The 17,853-nt window shown below is 48.6% G+C and overlaps 1 protein-coding gene across 1 annotated transcript in view; it reads left to right on the forward strand.

Moving 5' to 3' along the window:
• The first annotated feature begins 7,143 nt into the window (after positions 1-7,143).
• The window catches only part of LOC130108509 (metabotropic glutamate receptor 7), a 491,728-nt gene continuing 481,018 nt past the window's right edge, over positions 7,144-17,853 (forward strand). The window contains exon 1 of the mRNA XM_056275469.1: positions 7,144-7,605. Coding sequence (XP_056131444.1) covers positions 7,156-7,605 — 450 coding nt within the window. The 5' untranslated portion in view covers positions 7,144-7,155. The remainder of the gene's footprint in view (positions 7,606-17,853) is intronic.

The raw sequence follows: 17,853 nt of genomic DNA on the forward strand, positions 1-17,853 counted from the left end.
ATGTTTTTTTCTGTTTTTTGGTGCTGTCCCCACTGTTTGCTGCCGTCTGTTCCTATCCTGTTTTCTGGCTGCTCCGAACCAGACCGTGATGGATGTGGAGTCTGGTACACAAACGATGTACATATCAAAGGTGCACAAAGCATTGAAACACTGACATTCTGCAGTTTTAGTCAAACTTCCAACAAATGCGGTAACTTGCATACATACACACACACACACACACACACACACAAACATCCTTCAGGGTAAGGGCTTGCTGTATCATGTAGAATTCTACCTGGTAGAGACATTGTCCACCAAAGCATTAATGGAGAGGCCAAGCTCAGTTTGAGCACAGCTTTGTTTCACCATTGAACAAAACCTGTGATCTTGTGACTGATTGTGATCACATTGGTCCTCAATGTCCTTGGTGTACTTGCTAGCAGTCCTGCTGAAGACTAGTTTGAAAATCACTGTTTTATAACACCTTATTCAAGGCATGATCTGTGACAAAACTGGGCTGAGAATCTATTTTGGCTGTAGTGTTGTCAGTATTAACCATTAACTGTCTATCCAGATAGATAGATAGATAGATAGATAGATAGATAGATAGATAGATAGATAGATAGATAGATAGATAGATAGATAGATAGATAGATAGATAGATAGATAGATAGATAGATAGATAGATAGATAGATAGATAGATAGATAGATAGATATCCAAAGGAGCTGAATCAAGTGCAACTGGACTTGGTATATATCCGTGAAGACGTTTCGCCTCTCTCCAGTTGCACTTGATTCAACTCCTTTCGATAACCATGACCTGGATGAATGAGAACATTCACAGACATAGATAGATAGATAGATAGATAGATAGATAGATAGATAGATAGATAGATAGATAGATAGATAGATAGATAGATAGATAGATAGATAGATAGATAGATAGATAGTTGAGAGGGCCTACAGGAGAGAAGTGGAAGATTTAACCATATAATGCCATGATAACAACCTCTATCTAAATGTAAATAAGATAAAAGAAATCATTGTTGCCTTTCGAAAGATCAAATAAACTCACATTCCTATTACCATCAATGGTTCATCAGTTGAAATTGTTGACAGTTTTAGAGTTCTCGGTTTACATGTCACAGACATCCCTTACATGGTACAGGCATGGACCATCAGTGAGTGAATACTTAATGCGACTGATTTTGTTGGACTACAAATAAGGTATAGCAACCACACCCTTGAACAAAATGGCATCTTCGGGTCAAAGCTAACACAGGAAGTCTAATGCAAATCAGACTTCAACAAACTATATCACAACACTGGTGTACAATAAGGAAGGGATAATTGCCGACGAGGTGTCCATTATCAAGAATTAGGGAATGGGCATTGGACGGTTGCCTCCACAAAGTCTACTAAATCCGGATTATGGACACCCGGAAGGGCATTATGCCGTGCACACCGTGGTCACTTGCCAAAGGGGAAGAAAAAAAGACAATTTATCTTGTCATGCGTTATGCCATGAAAATACAGTTGTTCACAAGCCGTACCTCAGTTTCCCTGGTAACACCTAAGGCTTTCACTAATACCTGAAACATCATCCCATAAGGTTCTTATGCAATGGAAACATTGTGCACTACTCCAGTAAATAAGACAAAACTTAGCTACACCTTGGCAATGAGATATATGTCTAGTTCACTCAGCTCATACAGCCCTTTGGCTCAGCTATGAGCCAGAAAGCTAACATTATGCTAGCAAGATTCAAAGTCAGTAACACTGCGTACAGTTGACAAACAGTAAACATAAATTGACAGTATGTTTAACAACAAGACTAACTATAAAGAAGCCATGTTATTGTCTCAAAATCAATGTCAAGATTTTCAGGAATAAATGATAAGCCATGAGTACTGTCAGCCACAGCCTGAAGTAGCAAGTTGAAAAGTGAATAGGATGTGGGATGTATCGTGTTTTTTTCATGTTGTAGTCATGGGCTTGTCAAACAATTTAGTTTGAAGTTATACCTGTAATTAAATGCTAGCTTGTTAACCCAGCCACTGGGGATGCACAAGCCAGTGCACTCAAGCCTGGGTAAATGCTGAGGGTTGCATCAGGAAGGGCATCCGGAGTAAAGGCTTTGCCAAATCAAATATGCAGATCATAAATCAGATTTCCATACCAGATCGATCAAGGCCCAGGTTACTAACGACTGCCACCAGCACTGGTGGCCAGCAGGGTGCCGGTGGAAACTATGCTACTGATGGGTGAAGGCAAAGGAGAGGGGGAAGGCATGTCCAGTGATATTAGGAGAGGAGGGAGGGTAGGAGTGTGAAGGTGAGAGTCAGAACTTTGAATGTTGGCACTATGACTGGTAAAGGGAGAGAGCTGGATGACTGGATGATATGATGGAGAGAAGTAAAGTAGATATGCTGTGTGTGCAAGAGACCAGGAGGAAGGGGAATAAGATCAGGAGTATCAGAGCTGGGTTCAAACTCTTCTCCCATGGTGTAGATAGGAGGAGAAATGGGGTAGGATAATCCTGAGGGAAGAGTATGTCAAGAGTGTGTTGGAGGTGAAGTGTTGGACAGAATGATGAGTATGAAGCTGGAAATTGAAGCTGTGTTGATGAATGTTGTCAGCGCATATGCCCTGCAAGTCGGGTGTGAGATGGAAGAGAAAGAAAAATTATGGAGTTAGTTGGATGAAGTGGTGGAGAGTGTACCCAAGAAGGAGACAGTGGGGATTGGAGTGGATTTCAATGGAAATGTTGGTGAAGGGAATCGAGGTTATGAGGAGGTGATGGGTAGATATATTGTCAAGGAGAGGAATGTGGAAAGACAGGTACTGGTGGATTTTGTGAAGAGGGTTGGAATGGCTGTGGTGAATACATATTTAGATAAGAGTGAAAAAATCAGGATAATGTCTACGAGTGGCAGAAGGTACACGTGGATTGTATCTTATGCAGGAGGTATGATCTGAAAGGGATTGGAAACTGCAAGGTGGTGACAGGGGAGAACATAGCTAAGCAGCATCAGATGGTGAACTGTAGGATGACTTTGAAAATCAAGAAGAGGAAGAGAGTGAAGGCAGAGCAAAGGATGGAAGTTGATGAAGGAAGACTATTGTGTGGAGTTCAGGGAGGAGTTGAGGCATGCACTAGGACTAGATGGTAGTGGAGAGTTGCTAGGTGGCAGGGCAAATACTGCAGAAATAGTAAGGGAGACAGCGAGAAAGGTAATCAGTGTGTCAACTGGACAGAGTAAGGAAGACAATGAGATTTGGTGGTGGAATGAGGAAGTACAGGGAAGTATACAGAGGAAGAGGTTGACAAAGAAGAAGTGGAATTGTCAGTGATGAAGAAAGTATACAGGCGTATAAGGATATGTGGTGTAAGGCGAAGAGAGACATGGTGAAGGTAAAGGTGTATGGTGAGCTGTATGAGATGTTAGACACTAAGGAAGGAGAAAATAACATATCGATTGACTAGAGAGAGGGACAGAGCTGGGAAGGATGTGCAGCAGGTTAGGGCGATCAAGGAGAGAGATGGAAATGTGCCGACAAGCGAGGAGAGTGTGTTGAGAAGGTGGAAGGAGTACTTTGAGGGACTAGTGAATGAAGAAAATGAGAGAGAGAGGGAGAGAGAGAAGGTCAGGATATGTGGTGGGTTAGCAAGGATGAAGTGGGGGCAGCTATGAAGAGGATGAAGAGTGGAAAGGCATTTGGTCCAGATGACATACTGTGGAGGCATGGAGATTTTTAGGGGAAATGGTAGTGGAGTGTTTACCCAGATTGTTTAACACAAACAAATCTTATGGCTATCTTGGGTGAGAGGATGCCTGAAGAGTGGAGAAGAAGTATGCTGATACCAATTTTCAAGAATAAGGGTGATGTGCAGAGCTGTAGTAACTACAGAGGTATAAAGTTGATCAGCCACAGCATGAAGATATGGGAAAGAGTAATAGAAACTAGGTTAAGAGGAGAGGTGACAATCAGCGAGCAGCAGTTTGGTTTCATGCCACGAAACAGCACCACAGATGCGATGTTTGCTTTGAGAATGTTGATGGAGAAGTATAGAGAAGGCAAGAAGGAGTTACATTGTGTCTTTGTAGATTTAGAGAAAGCATATGACAGGGTGCCAAGAGAGGAGGTGTGGTATTGTCTGAGGAAGTCAGGAGTAGCAGAGAAGTATGTAAGAGTGGTGCAGGATATGTATGAGGGAAGTGTGGCAGTGGTGAGATGTGCATTAGGAGTGACTGATGGGTTCAAGGTGGAGGTGGGATTACATCAAAGGTCAGCTCTGAGAACTTTCTTATTTGCAATGTTGATGGACAGGTTGACAGATGAGATCAGGCAGGAGTCTCCATGGACTATGATTTTTGCAGATATGAGATTAGGGTGCAGGTTGAGGAGAGCCTGGGGAGATGGAGATATGCACTGGAGAGAAAAGGAATGAAATTCAGTAGGAGCAAGATAGAATACATATGCATGGATGAGAGGGAGGAAAGTCGAAAGGTGAGGATGCAAGGAGTAGAGGTGGCAAAGGTGGATGAGTTTAAATACTTGTGGTCAACTGTTCAAAGTAGCGGGGAGTGCAGAAGAGAGGTGAAGAAGAGAGTGCAGGCAGGATGGAGTAGATGGAAAAGAATGTCAGGAGCGATTTGCGACAGAAGGGTACCAGCAACAGTGACAGGGAAGGTTTAAAAAATGGTTGCGAGACCAGCTCTGTTGTATGGTTTGGAGACAGTGTCACTGACCAAAGGACAGGAGGCAGAGCTGGAGGTGGCAGAGTTGAACATGCTAAGATGTTCATTGGGAGTGATGAAGAAGGACATGATTAGGAATGAGTACAGCTCAGGTTGGACGGTTTGGAGACAAAGCAAGAGAAGCAAGATTGAAATGGCTTGGACATGTGTGGAGGAGAGATGCTGGCTATATTGGGAGAAAAAAATCTGAAAATGAAGCTGTCAGGCAAGAGGAAGAGAAGAAGGCCTAAGAGGAGGTTTATTTATGTGGTGAGGGAGGACATGCAGGTGGTTTGGTGTGACAGAGGAAGATGCAGACGGCAGGAAGAGATAGAAAGGGATGATCCACTGTGGCGACCCCTAACGGGAGCAGCCGAAAGACGTATAAGATGTTGGCTTGTTAATGTGTTGTAATACACTGTAAACGGAGGTTTTGAGTGCGTCCCTGTTGCTATGGTTGCATTAATTTAGAACGTTGAACACTTGTACTGGAACTACTTAGTATATATGTCCATTATCAGGAATCAATGGACACTCTGCAGCCAATCAGCATCGAGTACCAGTGCATCACATTCTAACTGTTTGACCCAACCCCCCATACACACACACACACACACCTCCATGTCACTTCTGGAGGTGTTTCCAACGTGTATATGTCTGCTGCAGGATGCTTCATTTCAGAAATTAGAATTAAGGGGTGAGTGGGGAGCTATTTTGTCTGTCATGTGAGTATTTATCAGGGTCCCAGAGGAGCTCATACAAGCTAACAGAGAATAGAACCAGCACAGGACGGTAGCATGAGCGATTAACATCTCTGGCGACAAGCGAGGCATGAGCAAGACTTATTGCGTTATCACGTTTTAGACAGGCTCTATACGCTCAAACGTACAAATCACATGCATTTGCGATACTACAACCAAATTTGAGTTATACTTTTAGGACAACGTCTGCAGTTCATTTGTGAAATCCACTGTGAAATTGGCAGATATATCAGAAATCCGAATGTTTTTCCCCCTTTTACCGACATCGGTATTTTGGTAGATGTTGAATCTGTCAGGCCCTAGTAATCTTTCATTCACTCTGTCATTCATAATATTATTTAAGAGCCGTCCGAATTTAAACTGTCTCAAAAGAGAAGAAACCATTCTGTTGTTCGGCAGTGGGCAGTGGGCACCTAGTTATTTCACAAATGCATGTGAGAGGAGTGAAGACGTGTTGTGTGTGTGTGTGTGTGTTTGTGTGAAAGAGGAGTGAAGACGTGTTGTTTGTGTGAGAGAGAGAGTGAGAGAGAGAGAGAGAGAGAGAGAGAGAGAGAGAGAGAGAGAGAGAGAGAGAGAGAGAGAGAGAGAGAGAGAGAGAGAGAGAGAGAGAGAGAGAGAGAGAGAGAGAGAGAGAGAGAGAGAGAGAGCAGCGTATCATTGCTATTCCAGCTTTGTGAGGAGGAAGAACATCTCGATGTTGTCCCCGTTACGGATTTTCTGCCAAGTGATCCTGGATAGAAGTGTGGTCTTCCGGATGCCGCGTCTCGTTCAAGACAGGTGACCAGACCCGGGGAGCGTCCCTTAGTGTGAGGACGAGCACGTTTCACATCGTTGACTCTAATCAGCGCTTTAATTCGTTGGATCAGGCGCGCTCACGAACGTGGACGTGTCTCGGAGACTCAGCCGTCAGTCTTCTGAGGCTACTTTGCTTTGTTCTTTTCTTCCCATTCAGCCACTTTGATCAACGGGTTTGAAAAAAAAAAACAATACAAACAACTCCCTGTCTGCAGGTATAGGCAGGTTTTTTTGTTTTTTTCTCTCATAGTATGACATCAGAGCAGAGAGGGGGCTGGCTGATTCACATCTCCAAAGGCGGAATACCTCGGAAGGTCCTGGTGCTCTCCGACATATAGGAGTTGACGGAGGCGTCAGGTGTCTGTTTATTCGGGTTCCTCCTTCGCGAACTGAAAACTGAAGATTTTTTTTGTTTTTTGTTTTTTTTTAATTTGCTCTCTTTCCTCCTCTTTCTCTAATTCACACCATGGGGACCAGCGCAACAAGCGACCGTGGCTGCGGGCAGCCTGCGCACACTTCAGAGGGATAAGGCATTAGTGAGCCAAACGTACAGCGGTTATCTCCGAGAGCTGTACCTGCGGAATGTGTCCTAGTCTTCGCGACTCCAGAGAAACCCCGTGTTTGTCGATCGAGGACACGAAATCGGACCGGATTTCCACCATGCAGGACGTTGATTCCCCAAAACTATCCTAAAGAAAAAGTGCCTTGCCACGGTTGTGATTTTTTCATTAATTCTCGATCTTCTATCCGTGGCGGAGCTGCTTTTAATGGTTTAACGGCGGCGGTAATCCCAAAAAGAAAAAAAAACATGACCCGACAGCACAACAGTTGGACCCAACTTAAAACCTGCGGCTCACCGTTCCGGGTGTTGTGGATGGTCAAAGCCTTGCTGCACCTCGCCGCTTCGCAGGAGATTTACGCGCCGCACTCCATACGGGTGGAGGGCGACGTGACGCTGGGTGGGCTCTTCCCCGTCCATGCCCGAGGGGTCCCGGGGACGCCGTGCGGGGATATCAAGAAGGAAAACGGCATCCACCGGCTGGAGGCGATGATGTACGCCCTGGACCAGATAAACGGCGACGACGAGCTGCTGCCCAACATCACCCTCGGCGCCCGGGTGCTGGACACCTGCTCCCGGGACACGTACGCGCTGGAGCAGTCGCTCATTTTCGTGCAGGCGCTCATCCAGAAAGACACGTCGGACGTGCGGTGCACCAACGGCGAGCCGCCGGTGTTCGTCAAGCCCGAAAAAGTTGTCGGAGTGATTGGAGCCTCGGCCAGCTCCGTGTCGATCATGGTGGCGAACATACTACGCCTCTTTCAGGTATGGGATGGTAGCTGGAGTCTCTCTGGCAAATAAAAAAAATAAATAACATGGATACGTTTTCATGCGTTGCAAAGTCAAACACACACACACACACACACACACACACACACACACACACACACACACACACACACACACACACACACACACACACACACAGAAACGCAAGCACACTCTGTCTTGGCTGTGAGAGTGGAGCAAGTGGTGTGGCTGTATTCAGCCCGTTTGATTCTCTAGCTGGTGATATTTGTCCTGTCATTTGAGGAGAAGCCCGTAGCAACGTGGACATTTTCATTCAAACCCACGATCTGATGCCGTTGGCCTGTTCCCTCCGAAAGTTCCTTATGGTTTCTCTATCCAATCGGCAAAAGGATTCCTCTACCGAGCCCTCCCCCCTTTAACCAGGGCACACAGTGTAAGCATTGAGGATGAGGCACGTTAGCCACAGGCATCGTGATAATCTTCAGCTGCTCGGCTCAGTAAAATAATTACGGTTGAAAAGTCCGTGTTCCACTACCCAACTAGAAAGGCTCTTTTGGGTCATAATCTGGCAAACGTTTTCATGCTGTGTAGCCTGTGTGTGTGTGTGTGTGTGTGTGTGTGTGTGTGTGTGTGTGTGTGTGTGTGTGTGTGTGTGTGTGTGTGTGTGTGAAAAAGAGAAGTTTGAAGCACAGCGATGGAAGACGTGCCATCAGTGCTCCCTGTTTGGCAGCGAGTGGTGCTGAAAGGACAGTTCTTCTCATACTGCCAGTGCCTCTCCACTTACACCATGTTGGCTTTACTGCTTGTTGAACGAACCCTTTTTTTCCCTCTCTGTTTTCTGTCGCCCTCTGGACTAGTTCTCTCTTCTCGTTATGCTTTTCTATCTATTTGACCCTCTATTGCCTTGCGAACTTCTAAAGTTTCCCAAAGTGTAGGCTGCGTGTAATTGAGGATGATGTTTAAAATGATTTTGATAACGGACGCTTAAAGGCAATTCTCACATTGTGAAAAAAAGAAGATATTTCCCTAAAGATACTCAAGTTTGAAGTGGGACAAAAAAAAAACGAATGAATTCCATCCATCTATTATCCAAACCGCTTATCCTGCTCTCAGGGTCGTGGGGATGCTGGAGCCTATCCCAGCAGTCATTGGGTGGCAGGCGGGGAGAAACCCTGGACAGGCTACCAGTCCATCACACTCACACACACACACACACACACACACACACACACACACACACACACACACACACACACACACACACACGCATTTACACCTAGAGACATTTTAGTACGGGCGATTCACCTGACCTGAATGTCTTTGGACTGTGGGAGGAAACCAGAGCACCCAGAGAATTAATTCATGAAACCTATTTTGTTTGTTTCCAGATCTGTTTGTTTCACAAACTTCAGAAATCCCTTACTGTCTTCAAGTTTCTGCAAGTTTCTGACAAGGATAAATAGGTCGGCGATCATAGCGAGGGAAACTGTTGGAAGGCCACTAAGCTGCTGCTGGCTGCTGCATCCCCACAATGCTGGGTCGAATGAAGGGGGGGGTAATTATTTTCCCAGTGATAGAAAAGTCATCTGTTCCAGGGCTGTTTCCAGTTCATTACACCCCTAATGTCTCTAAATGGCCTAGTTGGATCCACAGCCACACCACAAACACATTAGGCCATTGCTTTGCGGGCGGACTACATTAGGTCTACTGTAACCCGTTAAATAATTGGTTAGGTCAAGTCTTAAAGCAATTTTCATAGTGATACCAGGGATACCAGGTGTGTCGTGGTAAATGGAGATTAAGGCATGGTTCCAACCATATGTGTCCATTAATGGGACTAGTGAATAGGTGCATGGAGGCCTACTCCTTTTCTTTTCATGTCCATTTTGCTCTACTTAGTACATTGTGACACATTAATGACACATAATGTGAAGACGCGTTACATTGTGTCTTCTCTGCCATCATTTTTGAATCTCCCTGTCCGTCTGTCTTTTCTTGGTCTCTATGTTAATATCAGACCTAGTATTTCTCGGTTACTGCCTCCAGTTTCCTCTCTTTCTCTTTCTACTTTCCCTCATCTTATTCTTTGTCGGGGTGGATACATAGGCCTTGACATGCCCAACACCTGCTTTAACTTTAGGGTTGTGGGAATTAAATTACCCCCGTCATCACAAACTACTGAATGTTTCTCTACTTGGTAAAAAAAAAAAAAACTGGTTTTTAGGGAGCATATGATTGAGGTTTGCCTGATATCAGACAGAACTGCCAACTCGTTACACTCCATTTACATCTTCAGTCTGATATTGCCTCCCCTCTAACCAATTTCCATGGAGCAGGGGGATTCCAGTTTCCCTAACCAATCACTAGAGACCAACCTATCCGCTTGAATCTAATGTCTTTTTAAGTCGACACTGATGCGTAGCCATGCCAACACACTGATTTTGCCAGGGTTTTAAGAGTGGATCAGAGCGAAATAAAACAAACGACAATGCCGGGCGATATTGAGACAACATGTCGTCTAACGCTTGACAACGGCGTTAGTCCCGCCCATGGTGCTGATTGGCTAATCATTAACCCCCCATTGGTGCTTATTGATAATTGCTTTTTCAAACTGAGAAACCGCTATTTCATGCCATGACACCGGAACAAAAGAATCCATCCACTCAGTAGAGTGGGCGGATTCAAAGGTCTGGACCTAGGCAGAAGTGAGGTGAGAAAAAAAGTAAATCCTAATTTAGTTTGGAAAATTGCCTCCTACATGAGGATAGGCAGCATCCTAGATGTTGAAAATGCAAAAAAGGGGCTTGTGACCTGAAATCAACTGATTTGAATGCACAACCTGGGAGACTTCTAACTGGAAATAATACTACAGGTTGTTGTGTAACTGAATATAAAACTAGATGGTGCTAGAAGAGAACATGCATGATCCATTAACCTTCACTTGATGGGATTATTATCAAAAGAAATTTCAAAACTTTTAATGAACAGGCTTTTCTCGGTGACCTTGCTGACAGTAATATACACCACACCTCTGAAATACCAGATGTAGAATTGGCATCGGAATATTTTACAAATTCATTACTTGCTAAAATTGATGAACATGCACCTTTTAAAAAGCTTAGGGTTAAAGATAGATAGATAGAGCCCCTGGTTCTCAATGATGTTCAAGACAAGGGACGAAGCCTGGGCAAGGCGTACTGGTGAAGCAGCCCATTGGCTGGCTTTTAGACAACTCAGAAATAAATGCACATCCTTCTTGAGAAAAGCAAAATCCAGGTATTACATATAATTTAGTTTGTAAATTTTGAAATGTTGTAAAGCCGTAAACGTAAATAAAACAAATACACTATGTCTGTTCCTTCTTATATTATGTTTAATGACTGCTTAGTGAATAAGTCATCAGACATGTGCCATGCTTTAAACACACATTTTGCTGTTGCGGGGAATCTGTTAGATATGGTGTATTCAGGATCTGCTCTTAACAGTAAGCCTTTGGCTTATGTGCCCCCTGTAAACCATACCTCTCAGTTCACCCTACAGGCCATCACTTCTTCAGTTGTTAAGGAGGCACTTCAAGCTATCAATTGCAAGAAAGAAAGCAACTGGGGAGGATAAACTAGACGCTTATTTTTTTAAAGCTCTGTGCCCCATTTATTGCTGAACAAATTACATATCTCTCTAATCTCTCTATATCTACTGGAGTTATCCCCCAGGTCTGGACATCTGCACACGTAGTCTCACTGCATAAGGGTGGTGATAAAAATGATCTCAATAACCATCGGCCAATATCTAAACTATCCTGTCTGACTAAAATCATGGAGTCATTAGTTAATAATTAGCTCAAATCATTCCTCTCAAGAAATTCTGTATTACGTCCACATCAATCTGGTTTCAGAGATAAGCATAGTACTGTCACCGCTACTACTTTGGTTAGAAATAATATTGTTTCTGCTGTTGGCAAAGGAAAATATTGTGCTTCCTCTTTGTCAATTTGACCAAAACATTTGAGACTGCTGATCATGCCATGTCCCTACAGAGGTTATATGATATTGCTTTTGCTGTAAATTGGTTCAGGACTACCTGTCTCATAGACAGCAATGTGTGATTTTGGGAAATGATCATTCTGTATTTTGCCTGTGGAGGCATGGAGATGTTTAGGAGAGATGGCAGTGGAGTTTCTAACTAGATTGTTTAACACAATCCTGGAAAGTGAGAGGATGCCTGAGGAGTGGAGAAGAAGCATACTGGTACCGATTTTCAAGAACAAGGGCGATGTGCAGAACTGTAACAACTACAGAGGTATAAAGTTGATCAGCCACAGCATGAAGATTTGGGAAAGAGTAATAGAAGCTAGGTTAAGAGGAGAGGTGACGATCAGCGAGCAGCAGTATGGTTTCATGCCACGAAAGAGCACCACAGATGCGATGTTTGCTTTGAGAATGTTGATTGAGAAGTATAGAGAAGGCCAGAAAGAGTTGCATTGTGTCTTTGTAGATTTAGAGAAAGCTTATGACAGAGTACCGAGAGAGGAGGTGTGGTATTGTATGAGGAAGTCAGGAGTTGCAGAGAAGTATGTAGGAGTGGTGCAGGATACGTATGAGGGAAGTGTGACAATGGTGAGGTGTGCGGTTGGAATGACGGATGGGTTCAAGGTGGAGGTTGGATTACATCAAGGATCGGCTCTTAGCCCTTTCTTGTTTGCAATGGTGATGGACAGGTTGACGGACAAGATCAGGCAGGAGTCTCCATGGACGATGATGTTCGCGGATGACATTTGTGATCTGTAGTGAGAGTAGGGTGCAGGTTGAGGAGAGCCTGGAGAGGTGGAGGTATGCACTGGAGAGAAGAGGAATGAAAGTCAGTAGGAGCAAGACGGAATAACTATGCGTGAATGAGAGCGAGGACAGTGGAATGGTCAGGATGCAAGGAGTGGAGGTGACAAAGACATCTGAGTTTAAATACTTGGGGTCAACTGTCCAAAGTAACGGGGAGTGCAGTAGAGAGGTGAAAAAGAGAGTGCAGGCAGGTTGGAGTGGGTGGAGAAGTGTGTCAGGAGTGATTTGCGCCAGAAGGGTACCAGCAAGAGTTAAAGGGAAAGTTTACAAGATGGTTGTGAGACCAGCTATGTTATATGGTTTGGAGACAGTGGCACTGACGAAAAGACAGGAGGCGGAGCTGGAGGTGGCAGAGTTGAAGATGCTAAGATTTTCACTGGGAGTAACGAAGAAGGACAGGATTAGGAACGATTATATTAGAGGGACCGCTCAGGTTGGACGGTTTGGAGACAAAGCAAGAGAGGCAAGATTGAGATGGCTTGGACATGTGTGGAGGAGAGATGCTGAGTATATTGGGAGAAGGATGCTGAATATGGAGCTGCCAGGGAAGAGGAGAAGAGGAAGGCCAAAGAGGAGGTTTATGGATGTGGTGAGGGAAGACATGCAGGTGGCTGATGTGACAGAGGAAGACGCAGAAGACAGGAAGAAATGGAAACGGATGATCCGCTGTGGCGACCCCTAACGGGAGCAGCCGAAAGTAGTAGTAGTAGTAGTAGATCATTCTGTATTTTTACCACTGTCAAAGGGGGTTACACAAGGTTCAGTATTTGGCCCTGTCTTGTTCACAATTTATAATAACAATATCACTATTAGGGTTTGTGGAAGAACCCAAGCGCACGACACCAGACAGAGATGGGGTTAGCCGAAAACTGGTGTACTTTATTCCTTACGCGTACAAATAGTCAAACATAGGAAGGCAATGAGCGACAAGGAAAAAACGGAAAGTCCAAGGGGGAAAAAAACTCGCGGGTAATTCAAACGGGAACACGGCAGGATACTTCCACAGGGAAACTTTGCAAGGGAAAAACATGAACCAAGGGCTGGGATGAGTTCGTAGAGAAAAGGACCGTGAGAGGAGAGTAGCCGCTACTGCAGGTGCGGGGAGGTTACAACACGAACTGACAACGGGCACATGGGAGGCCACCAAACTTAAGCCCAGCCCTGATGACTAAGCCCGGCCCTGACAAGCCGATTGGCTGCCGGCGCGGGGTGGGCGGGGCACGGCGCGGGTTGAGCGAGCCATAACAGTACCCCCCCCTCCACGGGAGCCACCAGGCGACTTGCCCGGCTTGTCAGGATGGGAATGATGGAACTCAGTGAGCAGCCCAGGGTCCAGGATGAGCTGGCGGGAGACCCAGCTACGTTCCTCCGGACCGTAGCCCTCCCAGGCCACCAAATACAGGAACCCCAGTCCTCGGCGCCGGACGTCCAGCAGCCGGCGGACCTTCCACTGGGGGTGCCCATCCACGATCTCGGGGAGGCGGAGCCGGGGCCGGAGGCATCAGAGGACTGTTGGAGACAGGCTTAACCCGAGACACATGAAACACGGGATGGGTCTTCAAGGAAGCCGGAAGCTTAAGACTCACCGCCGCTGGGCTGAGAACCTTCCTGATCTCAAAGGGCCCGACAAACCGGGGGTTCCGCTTCTTCGCGGTGGACTGAAGCGGGAGATCCTTTGAGGACAGCCACACCCCTTGGCCTGGTTGTTACGTAGGTGCTGGGGACCGGCGTTGGTTGGCTCCCTGACTGGCGCGCTCAGCTGCCCTGAGCAGAGCAGCTCTGGTCACCTCCCAGACGTGACGACACCGGTTTAGATGGGCCTGCACAGAGGGAACCGCCACTTCTGACTCCTGCGCAGCAAAGAGAGGCGGCTGGTAGCCCAGGGACACCTCAAAAGGTGAGAGGCCGGTGGCAGTGCTGACCAGGGAGTTGATGGCATACTCGACCCAGGGGAGGAACCGGCTCCAGGAGCTGGGCTTCTTGGCGGCCACGCAACGGAGGGCAGACTCCACGCTCTGGTTCATCCTCTCTGTCTGTCTGTTAGTCTGTGGGTGATAGCCAGAGGAGAGACTAACAGAGGCACCCAACCCCTTACAAAAGGCCCGCCATACCTGTGAGACGAACTGGGGCCCTCGGTCCGAGACGACGTCCAGGGGAAGGCCGTGGAGATGGAACACGTGGCTCGTCAGGAGGTCCGCTGTCTCAGAAGCCGATGGGAGTCTGGGGAAGGCCACCAGGTGCACTCCCTTACTGAAGCGGTCCACCACTGTCAGGATCACAGTTTCACCCCTGGGAGGGAGGCAGTCTGGAGACAAAATCCAACGCCACATGGGACCAGGGCCGGCTTGGAGTTGGGAGGGGCTGCAGCAGACCCGCGGGTGCCTGGTGAGAGGCCTTGCTGCGAGCACAGACGGAGCAGGCCCCTACGAAGTCCTTGACGTCGTTCCTCATGGTGGGCCACCAGAAACGCCGAGCCAGAAAGGTGAAGGTGCGGTGGACACCCGGTTGGCAAGCAAACTGACTGGCATGGCCCCACTGGAGAACCCGGGGCCGGACTGCGTCCGGGACGAATAGGCGGCGTGGAGGGACATGGCTCGGGGCGGGATGGGAGTGCAACGCCTGCCTGACCACGGTCTCGATGCCCCAGGTAACCACGCCAACCACCCTGGCCTCAGGAAGGATGGGAGTCGGCTCCTCTGTAGTTGGCTCCCTCCTCGGGTGTTGTCGGGACAGGGAGTCTGCCTTCGTGTTAAGGGACCCGGGGCGATAAGTCAGCATGAAGTCAAACCAACTGAGGAAGCTGGCCCACCATGCCTGCCGACCATTGAGGCGCTTGGTTGCCAGGATGAACGTCAAGTTCTTATGATCTGTCCAGATGGTGAATGGCTGTTCCGCCCCCTCCAGCCAATGGCGCCACTCCTCCAGAGCAGCCACCACTGCCAGCAGCTCCTGGTTCCCGACATCGTACTTCTCCTCGGCGGGGAGGAACTGGCGAGAGAAGAAGGCGCATGGGTGGACCTTCTGGTCAGACGCTGACCGCTGGGAGAGGACAGCCCCCAACCTGGTGTCCAAAGCGTCCACCTCTACGATGAACTGCCTCTTGGGGTCGGGGTGGAGCAGGACCGGGGCGCTGGTGAACTTCTCCTTGAGGGACTGGAACGCAGAGCGGGCAGCCAGGGACCAGATGAATGGCTGAGAGGGGGAGGTCAGCCTGGTGAGAGGTTCTGCCACGCAGCTGTAGTTCCGAATGAACCTCCAATAGAAGTTCGCAAACCCGAGGAAGCTCTGTAATTCCTTCCGTGATGTGGGATCGGGCCAGTCCACCACAGCCTGGATCTTGCGGGGGTTCGGCCCTGGTCTGTCCCCTCTCAACGATGAAGCCCAGGTAGTCAACGGAAGGGGAATGGAACCGGCACTTCTCTGCCTTGACGAAGAGCCGGTTCCAGAGGAGACGTTCGAGTACCCGGCGGACATGCTGGACATGTTCCTCGAGGGTCCTGGAGAAGATGAGGATGTCATCGAGGTACACCACCACAAACTCGTCGAGCATGTCGTGGAGAATGTCATTCATGAGAGCCTGGAATACCACCGGGGCGTTGGTGAGGCCGAACGGCATGACCAGGTACTCATAATGACCCCGGGGCGTCTTAAAGGCTGTCTTCCACTCGTCCCCCTTCCGGATCCGGACCAGATGATAGGCACACCGGAGGTCCAGCTTAGTGAAGACTGTAGCCTGGGTGAGGGGCTCAAGGGTGGAACTCATGAGAGGAAGGGGGTGCTTGTTTTTGATGGTTATCTCATTGAGTTGGCGATAGTCAATGCAGGGTCGGAGGCCCCCGTCCTTCTTCTTCACGAAAAAGAATCCAGCTGCCACCTGGGAGGACGAGGGCCGAATGAGCCCCGCTGCCAAGGACTCGGAGATGTACTCGTCCATCGCAGTAGAGGCATTGAACCGCCTTGAACCGGGCCTCCCGTTCGGCCGGACCAAGGCGCGTGCGCCCCAGCTGCATAGGTTCCTCCCCCGTCGTGGTCTGGGGCGCGGGGGGAGAAACGGCCACAGGGAAAGTGGGGCGAACAGGAGTAGGGATCCTGTTAGGAGTGCTGGACGACTGGGGAATGGACGGGGATCCACGCAGGGTTTGCTCGCGCCTCCTCTCCCGGAGGCGTCCGTCGATGCGGATGGCGAGCTTGATCAGGTCCTCGAGGGAAGTGGGCTCCTCCCGGGTGGCTAGCTGGTCCTTGACAGCCTCGCTGAGACCTCTCCGGAAGGTGACCCGAAGTGACCGGTCATTCCAGCCGCTCTCAGCTGCGGCCAGCCTGAACTCCACCGAGTAGTCTGTGACACTGCCACTGCCCTGCTGGATACTGCTCAGTCGAGCACCAGGGTCCTGGCCACCGACTGGATGGTGGAAAACCTTCCATAGTTCCGCCTCAAAGGCCTCGTAGGTGAGGCAGAAACTGGCCTTCATGGACCAGGAAGCAGTGGCCCACTGAGCTGCTCGGCCTGTGAGCAGGTTGGTCACATAAGCGACCCGGGCAGCATCAGATGTGAACATGCTGGGTTGGTGCAGGAAGACCAGCTCACACTGCATGATGAACGTGGCACAGGTCTCAAAGTCGCCATCAAACGGTCGTGGGCTGGAGAGGCAGGGCTCCCGGGGAACTGGGTTGAGCCCCACAGGGTTAACCGGGGCAGCGGGCCCAGGGGGCGGGTTACCCACAACTCCAGGGGCAGGCTGGCCCGGCGGCTGGATGGTGAGAGGCGCCGTGATGGTTTGCAACTGCCGCAGGATCTCTGCTTGTTGGCTCGCCAACGCCGCCTGCTGCCTCGTTAGGTTACCCACACAGGCCTGGAGGGGCGGGACCCGAGTCTGAAGATCTCTCACCGCGGCGGAGGCCGCCTCTAGCTGCTGGGTGTGGGAGTTAGTCAGTTGGATCTGTTCGATGAGAGCCGCTCGAAGCGGGCTGGCCGGTACGTTCTCTGTGTCGGCTGGGGTCGTCGTGGTCAGTTCGTACTGTTAGGGTTTGTGGAAGACCCCAAGCGCACGACACCAGACAGAGATGGGGTTAGCCAAAAACTGGCGTACTTTATTCCTTACGCGTACAAATAGTCAAACATAGGAAGGCAATGAGCGACAAGGAAAAAACGGAAAGTCCAAGGGGGAAAAAAACTCGCGGGTAATCCAAGCGGAACACAGCAGGATACTTCCATGGGGAAACTTTGCAAGGGAAAAACATGAACCAAGGGCTGGGATGAGTTCGTAGAGAAAAGGACCATGAGAGGAGAGTAGCCGCTACTGCAGGTGCGGGGAGGTTACAACACGAACTGACAACGGGCACATGGGAGGCCACCAAACTTAAGCCCAGCCCTGATGACTAAGCCTGGCCCTGACGAGCCGATTGGCTGCCAGCGCGGGGTGGGTGGGCC

The sequence above is a fragment of the Lampris incognitus genome, chromosome 2, assembly GCF_029633865.1.
Source record: "Lampris incognitus isolate fLamInc1 chromosome 2, fLamInc1.hap2, whole genome shotgun sequence".
NCBI lineage: Eukaryota > Metazoa > Chordata > Actinopteri > Lampriformes > Lampridae > Lampris > Lampris incognitus.